This window comes from Elaeis guineensis, chromosome 10, assembly GCF_000442705.2.
Source record: "Elaeis guineensis isolate ETL-2024a chromosome 10, EG11, whole genome shotgun sequence".
Classification (NCBI taxonomy): Eukaryota; Viridiplantae; Streptophyta; class Magnoliopsida; order Arecales; family Arecaceae; genus Elaeis; species Elaeis guineensis.
Window position 1 is genome coordinate 27,232,953 of NC_026002.2, and position 13,269 is coordinate 27,246,221.

A 13,269-nucleotide genomic window follows, 5' to 3' on the forward strand; every position below is an offset into this window, starting at 1 on the left:
GTCCATAAGTTCAATTCCTATTGAATTTTCAGTCAAATCATATAGGATTATCCAACCAAATCCTAAATGATTTAAATGTATTAAACAAGTGGTCAAGAATGGTCGTGTTGACTTAGCATGATCAAAATAGATAAAAAATGGATCAGGATTCGAAACCTTAACCATTTATAATGTTCGAATCATGGCAATCCTATTGCAACTATTTATGCTTATATCAAATCAATTGGGTGTCAAGGCTCATAAACCGTCATCCTTATTTTTGAATGCATTAGGATCAAATTACACCTAAAACTACTACTTTTCTCGAGATGATTTAACATCACATCAGATATTTCAAACTACCTATTGGATATGATCTATCATCTCTAAACTATTTGCATATCAAAAACCATATGTTTTAAAAACCTCTAACCTATTTGTCTAATGGTTAAAAAAAATATATATTATTTTATTATATTTAAACTGTTCAATTTTTAACCAGTTGCATAAGTTAAAGATATCTGAATTATATAATTTTTTTATTTGAAAGCAATTAGATCAACGGTACAGAACCTTCAATGTCCAATTCAAAAAAAGTATAACACTATAAAAGTTACACAAAATGTACCTTGAACCTGACCCTCTCTGAACATACTGTCTAAAAGAAAAAAAACACTTGAAAGCAACTAATTGAGATAACATGGGCAGCATGTAACTATGAAGAAAGAAGATCCCGATTCCGAAAAATTATAGGGATATCAAGGATTATCATCCTCAAGCATGATTTTGGGAATGCGAATCATTGGAGCTGCTAATAATGAATTGACACCTGCATATGAGCACATAAGCCCAAGTAACTCAATTTGAAGAACTGCTAAAGAAGCCAGCGTGATCGTGTGCATGTAATAACCAGTACGCAAGAACCGAACCAAGAGAAGAGTGTTCATAGAATATTCTAACACGGTTTGGTAAACTTAACCAATAATTAGGAAAGTATACTGATAGTACTACTCAGCTATAGCAACTAAGAAGATGGGCAATTTTCCAGTAGGCACTCCACCCTCCGGTCTTCAACATTTTCTTTCCTGATGTTTCAAAAATATTCCTTCTTTTCAGAATCAAATTCTTTGGCCAACCTATGACTGGTCCTATGACTGGTTTATAGATGGCAAACAATATAAATCAATACCATCTCATCACAAAAAAAATTCCCAAAAGCATAGAACGCAAGGAATAAAATGGATTCAAATCCATGGAGAGTCGTGTGGAGACCGCCGGGCAGCAATCATGAGCTTGGCGAAGGTCTGAAGACATCCCTCAAAGTCTCATACAAAGCAGAGAGCGTTCACTCAATGCTCCATCAGAAAGAAAAAGCCCTGAATATGAACTGCAGCCAAAATGGTAGAAAGAACATTCAGTATTCCAGTATACAGAAGTTGCTCAGGTAGTCACGTTCAGAGTTCGATGAAGGATGGTGGAATATAAAAAGAAATATCAATAAGTTCACAAAAGTAACGAGCCTACAAACGGCTAGACATCAACCATTTTTTAGGCATATAAACATCAACGTTTTTCAAAAACAAAGAAAGCAGGTTCCATCACAGATCCACAAGTCAGTCATCAAGCAAAAATCAAAAGGTGATCATCTACCATCTTGAGTGGAGAATGACCAACACATATAGCTACAAAGGTAGACTAATCCACTTATTTCACAAAGGGCCAAAATAAAACAAACCTTGTAAGTGTCCTTCTATTACCAGGCTCTACCTTCAGATAACCATTTTACAGAGAATTTTCGAACATATCAACAAACAAAGAATTTTTTGTCTAGAATCATGCAATAACTGTAAAGTCACTGTGAATTTTGAAATCTATTTGAAGCAAATTAGCCGAACTGGTTTTTCATTTAATCGTTATAGAGTTAATTTAATTTTGCAATATAACATCCAACACCACTACTACCAGTGATCTATGTGAAGCATCTTAGTAAAAGACTAGGCCCGCATACGGACCATCTTGTTGTACTGAAATACAACATACTTCAGTATGACAATCTAAAATGCACTGGAGATCACTATCCTCAAGATCAAGGACAAAAAGACATTGTTTTAAGGCATATAATGACTGTGAAACTCATTGTAAGACAACATATTGTCTCAAGCTAATAATTAGCCAAAACAAATTTGGTGAAATTACAGTCTTGCAAATTGTTAATCTCATCATTGTTTTGATACTGAGGTACCAATAATTGAAAGAACAACATAAAATTTTGTCCATACCGAAGCTGGGACTTCTTTCAAAAATGAATAATAATGATTCACTTAGACTATATTTGGCTCAAACAGGTTATACAAAGAAAATCATATACCAATGAAAAAAGGGGTTTCATCTATATGGATGCAAATCCAAATTGAAGCACTTTAGTGGATAATGAACTTTGAGATCCAAATCCTAATATGACTTCACTTGCAGATCGTTGCCAAATTTGACATTTGTATGATATGTGTTTGTCTATATAGTGAGATGCACACATATCTACATAAATGATACTGCATCAGCTATGCATATAAGAAACAAGAAGGGTGTGACAAACTCCAGAATTAAGTCCCTGCTATTAGGACAGTTATCTAAGTCCTCATATAGAAAAAGGAGACTGCACCATGATCAGGAAGCACGGTGAAGGAATCAAAAAAGTACGAAACTGCTTGAGAATTAAAATTTTATTTACATGCTCGATCAAACCAAGGCTCCATGCAAATTAAAGATTCAGAAGGAAATGGTGATCTTATATCCACTGGTGTTTCTAATCATATGCTACAAATTAGACCATGATGACACAAATATTTAGTCTACATACTAGGGAATAGCATCAAGTCAACAATGTGGAATCCAAAACTAGGTGGTAAGTTCATGAAATCTGAGGTTAATTTTTACCATAAGCAAATAAAATTTATTATACATAAAGATTATTTCACTCATGGATGGTATTGGATCATGATGATCTATGTGACAAACAAGAATCGAGAAACCATGAATCAAGCCAGCTGGAAAAATAATTAACAGCAGACCTAGGAGCAGTATAAGAGGGTAAGATGTCAACTATCCTAAATTGGGGACACCAGGCAAGCAGTTAGATCTGCTACGTAGGGTGGGCATGTCAAAGTAATCTGCATTTTGCAACCAGTCAATAATATGAAAGGGTTTATAGTAAACTACTTGGGAGTGACATATTAGTGTCTAAAAGTAGCACCTGAGTCAGGCTTGTCAAGATAAGGGCTGTATTGGTAATTAGCACAGAAAGTCCTACAGTAACATTTAATTGAAAAAAGAAAAGATATCGGGGTCTTTTTATGTGCTGATAATAGAAAAGCGGGCGAGGACATATGTAACCATCTAAAAACAAGTTGCCATGACTATAACCCTGTCCTGTTCCAGCTATCTCGGGTCAGCTCTATGAATTCTTAAACACCACAAGCTTATCCATACACACCACAACAAGCTTATCCAACAATTTTCTGATAACATCCACCAGTATCATCATTGGTCTTCCCCAGATCTTTCATGACACTTCAGGGGAAAAATATCCTCAGTCCCCCCTTACAAGAGCCTTCTTCAATTTTAGTCAGACATGCCGATATTGTATCAATGAGTACTCCTCAATCTGCCCCCAGTACAATTAATACAGAACCTTTAATGCACTTGTTTATCACTGTCTTACTTATTTTACATTTGATAACCTAAGAATTTTCACCTCCATAATGCTCTCCTTGCATACTCAAGACCCCCTAATAAACTCATTGCGCTTCTACAAGGTTTCCTCTTAAGACATCAAGGCACATTTCAATCACCTAACACCTCGAAGCACCTCTCCACTTTACCCTACTGGCTATACTTCTATTAGGTTAGTCTCTTACATACTAACTCCACTTCTATTAGGTTAGTCTCTTACATACTAAGACCCTCTAATAAACTCCTTGCTGCGCTTCTGCAAGGTTTCCTCTTAAAACATCAGGACATATTTCAATAACCTAATACCTCGAAGCACCTCTCCAAATTACCCTACTGGCTTTACTTCTATTAGATTAGGCTCTATCTGTTTTTCCACACTTTGAATAATAAAATATTGGCCATCAGTTCCAAATTTCAATTTTCCCTTTCTATAACCACATTATTTAACCTTCTCTTTTTCCTGATATTTTGGTCCTACCTTCACAGTTTGCCTCCCTCCACCCATTTAGGGCCTATTTAGGTACTTTGTACACATGATCCAAATTTTTGTCCCATGGAGTGAAAATTGATAACTCGGGAACCAAAAATCCTACAGGGCGGAAATCCTGTCTTGTGTTTGGATGTAGAAAGGATAAATATTCCAACCTTTACAGAATGGGTAATATGACTATTTTGGCCTAGTCATTAGAATCAGTTAAATCCTTTACAATATTATTCATTCAAAATGTGCATCTAAAACCAAAACTCCATTGTAAGTCCTCGACCTTATTATTCATTCAAAAGCTAAACTTAAATATGGCCGTGGATAGAATAAAAATCTAATCTTTCCTACCCAGGAGAATCAAAGCTAAAAATGATAGATTTTTAGTAACTGGTGCAACTTGGACAACTAAATATTGTATAGAGGGAGAGAATTATAGAATCTGGTGCAACTTGGACAACTAAATATTGTATAGAGGTAGAAAATTATAGAATCTTGCATCTATGGTTATTACCTAGGAGCATCGAAGCTCAAAACAATCAAATTTTTAGTATTTGATCTATGGGGAAGAATCCATTGCATCTTAGCCAAAAAATTAAAGTCATGACCATGGTTCACCATACCACCCCATATCGAGCAATATAGAGCATACCATACTATACCGGTACACCATACCGCCCCATACCGATACTATGGTACTATACCGCATATTGACACTACCATCTTGTACCGTATACCAATACTATAATAGAATTTTACTGATACGGGATCCGGTATCGAGATGGCTAACCTTGATCATGATGGTCAAAAGAATAATTAAATCGAACAATATGTATTTTGGGTGGAATCCCCAAAGATTTTAATTCTTAAATCAATAACCACACAAGCACCCCTCCAATACATTTTCTCAAATATAGAAGTGTGGCTGTGATCTAGTCAACATGCATCAAAACTCCTCTCTCTCTCTCACACACTCCCTCTCCCTGCTGTTTCCCAACCAAAAGAAGAGAACCACGATCACTAGAAACCCCATCTCACTCAAGTCCTAGTCTCTCTCTACTTACCCATTTCCAATCAAATCCTATTTCAACAATGAAAAAGCTTTACTCCTTCCCATGTATAAATTAAGACCCCTATCACCATCTTATTCTTCCTATCATAAACCCATGGTCGCTGTCACTCTGCTCCAAACCTTGCAAGAGAGGTCTTTTGAACTCTTCATTTTTTTTTTGCTTTTACTTCTATTTGACTACAACATGAGAAAGAGGTGCAAAAAGACAGCACATCAACTACTTATCAAAGAATCTTCTTGTCAAGGTCATCACGCATGTCACCTTGGCATCCATGCCAGTCTGTAAAATCATTAGCTTGAGAGAAGCATAGAGATTCTACAAGACATTAAATGCGAGGAAGTTTAGGCAGTGCTTGTCAGTCGACAAAGAATGGATGCTGCATTAATGAAACAATGAGGTATACTGTTAGTCGACAAAGAATGGATGCTGCGCAAAGAGTGGTAACATACAAGCTATGTCCTCAGAATGGTAAGTTATTGCCCTCTAATTTCAATTCGAATATCATTAACCTAAACAAAAAAAGCCAAATTTAGATATGCTCTATTCTACTAAGCAATTAAGAAAGGTGTATTAATTTGTATCCACTAGCTAACATGCCATGAGTTGTTTAGTCTTAAATCATGCATCGATCAAACGCGGGATAATAATTGCTTAAATATGGTTTCATTGTGACATCTACCAAGCCATGTGTCATCATACACTAGGACTCACATATCACATAGTCTAACAAATACTCTAAGCAATGATTAGTAAAAATATTATCACTCATCACTTTCTATATTATTCACTTGATAATCTCATAGTGGACGTGTCAAAGCAATTAAAGGCCTATCCATCCATCATTCTACAAAACTTTGATGGAATGCACAGTATAGTGCTGCAATCTTTCATAACTCTATATCCCCTCCAAAAACTTATTTACTCATGTGCCCACTAGCACAACTGACCGCAAAGCACCGATGCATTCCTTCCTCATCCCACAACTCATTTACATTTCCAATTTTTTTGACCCTTCCACAAAATTGATTTGTGTATGGTGAACTTTGTTGCCACTTCTCCACAGTGATTTTCCTCAAATAGATGCTGCCTCTCTCTGCCACCTCATGATGTGATGATTGCTAGATCTTTTGGACTCAGGTATCACAGAAATATCAGAAACTTTGATGGCAATACACCCGTTTAACAGTTCCATGCCAAGGTGCCTTGTGGTAGGGTCTCAGAAGAAGATACCAATCGAATAGGCTGCAGCACAGTGACCACCGACCTTTGCCCTTTTAAGACATTATAGTCCAGAGTTCATGTCCTTTTGGTTGTAAACTAGTTTTTGAAGAAAACCAAAAATAAGAAAAACGATCAAACTATATCCACAATGAGATTGTCAAGTAAATAATACAGAAAATAACTAATGATGACATATTACCTAATCACTACTCGGGTATGACTTTTAAACTACATGATTCCCAGTGTATAACCACATACAGTTTGGCAGATGTCATGAGAAAACCATATTTAAGCACATATCATCCACGTATTATCCATTGTTCGACTAATGCATGACCTGGGACTAAAAACCAAATGACATCTCAGTCGGCAGATGCGAATTAATAGACAACTAAACCACACATAACATCCTAGCCGATGGATACAAATTAATAGGCATTTCTTGGTTGCTTGCTAGAATAGAACATATCTAGGTTTGGCTATTTCTATGTGGGATCACAAATATAATGATATTAGAAATGAAATTAGAAGGAAATAACTTATCCATCCAAAGATGCAGTGGCTTGTATATTACCACTCCTTCGTAGCTCCAAAGCAAAGTATCCCTCCTTATTCCACTAATGCAGCATCCATTCTTTATCGACCGACAAGCATTGTCCGGCCTTCCTCATCCTTGATGCCCTGTAAAATCTCTTGCATGATTCTATCATGCTAATGACATTAAGAAAAGCCATGGATTCCGAGATGACATACATGAAGACCTCGACAAGGAGGTCCTCTGGTAGGCAGTCAATGTTGAGAGCTGCCTTTCTACACATCAACTATCTTTCTACACCTCTTTCTCATGTTGTAGTCTAATGGAAGCAAAAGAAAAAATGTCTGGCAAAAACCTTTTGTGAGGTTTAGAGCCAAGTGATGGTGACCATGGGTTTATGATAATGAGAATAAGATGGCGGCGGGGGTCTTTAGTTTACCTTCCTAACCTTTGAATTCAATCCTTCGTGAAGGTCAAACGAGGAGCCGAAGATGGTTCATAGAGGAAGGAGGGGGTAGAGGGCAAGGAGGCATGGAGGAGACGCTCGGCAAAGTAGAGGCATTGCAGATGGTGAGGCACAACAAATGAGGTAGAGAGGAAAAAGGAGGGGGCCAACAAACAACGAGGCAGAACAATTAATGAGGTGGCACGGCAGTTGACAACAAATGCATCAAATGGAAGCACAAGGGAGGGTTTCATAGGGGCAGAGTGGTATGAAGGGCGGAGAGTGGAATGGATTAGGGTTTTTCTAAAATGTCCTCAAATAGAAAATAGTTAACATTGTTAAACACAAAATTGTTCAAGTTGATAGACTCCTCACGACGTTGGACGCTAGATAGAGCTCATGACCACTTTGTACACTTACCAAATTTCCAGGACGAGTTTGCAACTTCTTAAAATTAAGGGGTTCAAAGTGAAACTGGGCCAATCTTGAGGGTTACTTATGTAATTTTCTCCAAGTGTAATTCGATCCTAAAGGGCTTACATGATCATCATGATGGAATCTTGTGGGCTGCAGTAAATGAAAATGGATGACAGGACCACTTTGCACCACTTATAAACTTCAAGAATGAATTTGCAACTTTCTAAATTGGGTACAAAGTGAAACTGCACCAAACTTGAAAGGGTGTTTTAAGTAAATTTTCCTTAATATTCTATGAACTCTAGAAACTAAATTGGTCAAACTATTCACTCATAGAATAAGGTACTCTCAGGTTAACAAGTGATTTAGTACAAATCAGTTTTCCATTATATTCACAATCTCCGTTTGGGAGGAATTGCACTAGTACTAGAGTAGACTTGGCAATTATACCCGACCCAGACGGGTCCCGACCTGACCCAGCCCTAATGGGTCGGGTTGGTCAACGTGTTGACCGGGTGTTGATCCGACTCGACCCAAATCCGATAAATTTATATCTCAGGTCGGGTCGGTTCAGATAGTGGCTATCCCAACCCATTATTCGATCCGAACCCAACCCAATCTTATGTATATATATATTGTAAAAATATGGGCTGGTTGTATGAAATGTGGGCTTTATGGCTTTTATGCTTGCTTAAGGCCTCAAGGGCTGAAGAGTGGTAGTGGGCTATTATTCAATGCTTCTATTTTCATCTAGAAAATCTCATTTAAGCAGGACGGATATCCTATCAGGTGACTCAATACCCAATCAGGTCGGGTATGGATAAAGAAATGTTGATCCGTCGGATCACGGGTCGGGTTCGGATCAAAATACTGGGATATCGGATCGAGCTCGAATCGATCCAAACCCGCACCCGACCCGACCCTTTGCCAAGCCTATACTAGAGCAAACCCAATCATGAAAAATTGAGAAAAAAAAAATCATGAGCTAAATTGGTCATAAATTCCTTGAAGGGGTAAGAATCAACATAGGATTTTGGATCATGATAAAAATGATGAGGCTATTGAGAATTGAGAGATGAGTACCAAATTCGCTGCTACTATGTTCCTAGTTATTGATGCAAGATGCTCCATATGCACATTTTATCCTAAGAATTAGCAATCCTAGCAAACTAATTATCCTTTTGGAGACCACCCATACAACTCAAAAACAAAAAAAGCTCAACATACTGCACTTGGGCAAGAAAAAAGGTAACACCACTTGTATAATAGAGCACATACCCCCATTGACATTTCAAAGATGCAGAGCATAGGGTCTTTGCCCAAGTTGAAGTATATATAACTCACCATACAAGATAACTAATGACACTAAATAAGGCTTGAAGAAGTAATTCATAAGGCATCAAGAAGGTAATGGAGTATTGTTCAATAGCATAGTAAGGCAACGAACCTACAATGTGCTTCATGCATTTGGAATATCATCATTAACCTAGTTTTGATTGTACACTAAATTGCGGTCCAATTTGAAAATTAAGCTATCCTACCCAACTCGTAAGGTGAAGAAACTAAAAACCCACTTGCATGCTAACCATCCTTCATGACCCATCACATTCCAACACAAGGATTGGTGATGATAATTTCTTGCTCTAACAATTTTGTTTTCAACATTGCATCTGAGAAGTTTACTCCTAAATTTCACCTTGTTTAATGTGAATAAATAAGCAAGGCAAATTGTTGGAGTTGATTTGACCTATAGCAACTCGTCATATTGGTAGCACAAAAACAAAGAATCACATATCTTCCTACAAAATTTAAAATCCATGGCTCATGATTGTCTCTACAGCACATAATGCAAAAAACAATGGATAGCCCTTTAAATACCATATTTTGAATGAAGTATCTATCGACAACCTCAAATGGAGGAAATTAACCCCTACGAGGCAGTGAATTCTCCTTCAGAAATGAACTACATAAACAACCTACAAGAGTCTTAATAAAATAACCTTATGACACCACATCTCAAAGAAGCAGACAAAGTTGGCCTTCAATTGAAATTCTTGCCAAAATAAAAAGTGAGAACACTTGCATGTTGTGAGTCAATCCTCCCATGTGCAACCACCATATCAAGGGGCATTTCTTCCTAAGTTTCATATTAAATTTTCATACTGCAGTCTATGGCTACACAAGTGGTATCAAATTTGAATCAGCAAGAGAAGTGATAATCTGCACCTAGGCCATCCATTCGTACACCAGCTTAGGAAACCAAGACCACAAACATGGCATATCCAGAACTCTCAACGAACAGCTACTAAATTTTTTCTCTTCCCCATAAATGCACCACTTGCATAATTTCTAATCATTTTATTGAAACAATTGTTCCATTTTGCATAGGTTCATGCCACAAACTTTTCATCATTATTGTAGCACAATGTGATATCTCTTTTGTCTTTGCTTCGTAACAGTAATAACCAATTGATCTGAGTCATTCTTTGCCAAGCATTTAGCATAAATTTCGCAGCTAGAAATGACATTCATTCCTCAGCAAGGAGTTGGTTTGTGTTATCATAATGAGGGCAAGCCAATTGTAAGAATCATAGCATGGATAGAACATCTAGATATCATGTGTGAATTATCCCTTAAGGAAATCCAAGAAACAATTCTGGAAGAGTTTCCCTACCAAAACCATTGTGTGATATATTAGTTTCTCGAAGTAGGATTTAGTAATCTTTAAAGCAAAAGCCATAAAAGCCCAGAGGGAAAATACTTAAGATTTCCACAAACTCGTAGCGCATCAATGTCCCATGACTCCTGAATCCATATACTACTGAAATGCTTCTTCAACATGTGAAGGAAGGATATGTAAACCTTTTGAGGTCCTGGAAACAGAAAAGATTAAGGATCTGGTATCCTGAAAAACCATCAATCTATATCTCCACCATCAAATCGAGAAAATGCCATTAAGAGTGTCTAGCAACTAAATGAATCCTGCCCCCTTGCATTGTGAGGGAAACTCCTCAACTGGGAGCTAAAGTGCACAAGACATTCCAAACCAATCAGAAGATCATTTAAGGATAGTCAATGCTTAGATTAGTTGTACTTAAGAACAAAGTGGATCATTAGGTTTGTCAAATTATTCGTTGTGGGATCTTCTGTTGCATGTTGATCTAAGTGTTTCATGTTGGAAATTTGCAACTTCAAGTTCCCTTTTTCACTTCATCTTCATCTCCATTTTGATATAAAGCTCCTAAGTTTCCATCATAGCAAACAACAATGCTCTAATATCAAATGAAATACTGCTGAAAGATATTAAGGAATAATCAATCATTTCAAATGGGTAGTTCCTCATAAAGATAATATTCAAGCAGTTTTTATTAAGTATTCAGAATAAAAGCATGCACAGAAGGTGATCAAAAAAGTATGTTCTTCTTTTCCAAAAATGGAAAGGTCCTTATAAAGAATTTTCAGTTCAGATAATGGCAAACAGCAACGTGCTGACAGAATTAGCAGCACATAAAAAGGTGCAAACTAATCCCCCTACTTTGATTCTTGGCAGCCAGGATATCATGTTACGCTCTAAAAGTTTCTAAAGCATATCACAAAACTTGCAAAACAAAAAATAACAATTTCAACTAACTGCAGTTCACATTGCTAAACCAAATAATCAATAAAGGATTCAAGCTAACTAATTTCCAAAAAAATTAAAAATCTGATAATATGGAACCACATTTTCAGGCTAAACCAAATGACTAATAAACAAGTACAGAGTCCAAGATATAAAAAATAATAATTTTATCCCAAAGAAGAAGAAGAAGAAGAATAGAGTAGAAAACCTCAAAGTCCTGCACAAGTCCTCACCAAGAATCAGAATATTACAAGCAGGGAGAAGAGCATGTAGACAAGCCAGCAGGCGTAGGCTATGAGGCCACGGTGCTCGTCTCCACACGAGGCCAGCTCGACGAGGAGCCTCGTGCAGACCCTGGTGGACCAGAGCACAAAGACAGCACCCATGACAAAGATCACAACGCCGCCGTGGGGCACGAAGAGAGACATTGCGGAGAAGATCACCATTGGAAGCATGCAATAGCCAACGAGGCTGAGGCAGCGGTAGAGATCGAGGTTGCCGTTGCGGCCGGCGAGCATGTTGAAGACGACGTAGAGGAAGAGGGCGGCGACGGTGACCCAGCCGAGGATGATACCGAAGTGGAACTTGCCGGCGAGCAGCTGGAAGAGACCGAAGGCCATGAGGAAGATGAAGGGGCCGGAGAGGTCGGCGTCCTCGTGGAGGTCGGGGTTGACGCGGAAGGGGTTGAGAATGGAGGCGGTCTTGCGCCAGATCTGGCGGGTGTTGATGCCCAGCTCCTCGAGGAGGGGTGGCTCGTCGTCGAAGGAAGCAGCGCCACCGGAGAGGAGGCCGCCGGCGGAGGAGGCGAAGACGGGAGCGGAGAAGGAGGAGGAGGCGGGGGCGGAGCCGACGTCGAATGACATGAAGGGGATACTGGGGTTGGAGGGACCGCCGGAGGAGGAGGAGGTGGCTGGGCGGGGCGCTTGGAAGGGAGGCGCCGCCGGGGCGCGGCGCTGGTGGGGGACGCTAGGGTTGCCGGTTGAGGAGGGGAAGACCACGGGGGGGACGTTGAATTCCTTCGCCATCGGTGGCGGCAGCGGCGGCGACGGTTGCTTTCTAAGATCCGGATTTAGAGAGACGAGGAGAGGTATTCCAGATCGAGAAAAGATTTTAGTGTTACGATTCGAAGGAATTCCAAGAAATTAGGGTTTGGAGAAGTCGTAAGATCGAGATCGACAACGAAAAGAAGGAAGAGGAACAAAAACAAAAAAATCGACACTCCCCAAAGTAACCAAGGAGTTCGTCTTTTTGATGATAAACTAATGAGTTCGTCGATGGAGAGGCTCTAGCCTTTTGCTTCAACTTATGGCGACCGCGTTGGGACTCGTACTCGGATCGGATCAACCATGTGAAAAATTTCTTATAATAAATAAAATTTGAAATATACCCGTCGTGCAAACAAATCCCAATGATCAAGGATAGGAAATTTTTAGTCGCACTCCTCTGTGGAACAACGCACAGCCTCTTGTTCAAAGATCGACGCCAATTCCTGCCTCCTGCCGAGATCTGCTTCGCTTACTGTGAGATCCAATTAGAATTCCCCAAAACACTGAGACCCCTAAAAAGGTTAAACAGGGAGAGGGAATGAGAGAAATTGAGATAAAAGAGGCGCCCCCAAGAGTTACTTTCTCACATAATGGAAAAAGTGGAACCGTTTCCTAGAGTGGTCTTCTACTAGCTTCTCAGGTGATAGATCGAGATAATGAGCAATAGGCTATTTAGAGCCATTAATCCCTTTTTTTTTTTTGGGTAAAGACATTAATCCCTTTT

The 13,269-nt window shown here is 38.7% G+C and overlaps 1 protein-coding gene across 2 annotated transcripts; it reads right to left on the bottom strand.

Annotated features, from left to right (window-relative positions):
• Positions 1–841: 841 nt before the first annotated feature.
• On the bottom strand, positions 842–13,174 carry LOC105052477 (uncharacterized). Of its 2 annotated transcripts, none has more exons than XM_010933297.4 (2): positions 11,708–13,174; positions 842–1,366 (listed from the first exon to the last, which is right to left on the bottom strand). In XM_010933297.4, exon 1 carries the CDS (start codon positions 12,522–12,524, stop codon positions 11,739–11,741), a length of 786 nt encoding a protein of 261 aa, XP_010931599.1. In that variant the 5' UTR covers positions 12,525–13,174; the 3' UTR covers positions 842–1,366; positions 11,708–11,738. The 2 variants fall into 2 exon arrangements, with proteins under 2 accessions (XP_010931599.1, XP_010931598.1); XM_010933296.4 differs by having other exon boundaries at positions 11,733–13,172.
• Between the last annotated feature and the right edge of the window lie 95 nt (positions 13,175–13,269).

Excerpts from the sequence above, each read along its gene's own strand:
- LOC105052477 (XM_010933297.4), bottom strand. The coding sequence starts at position 12,524 with ATGGCGAAGGAATTCAACGTCCCCCCCGTGGTCTTCCCCTCCTCAACC.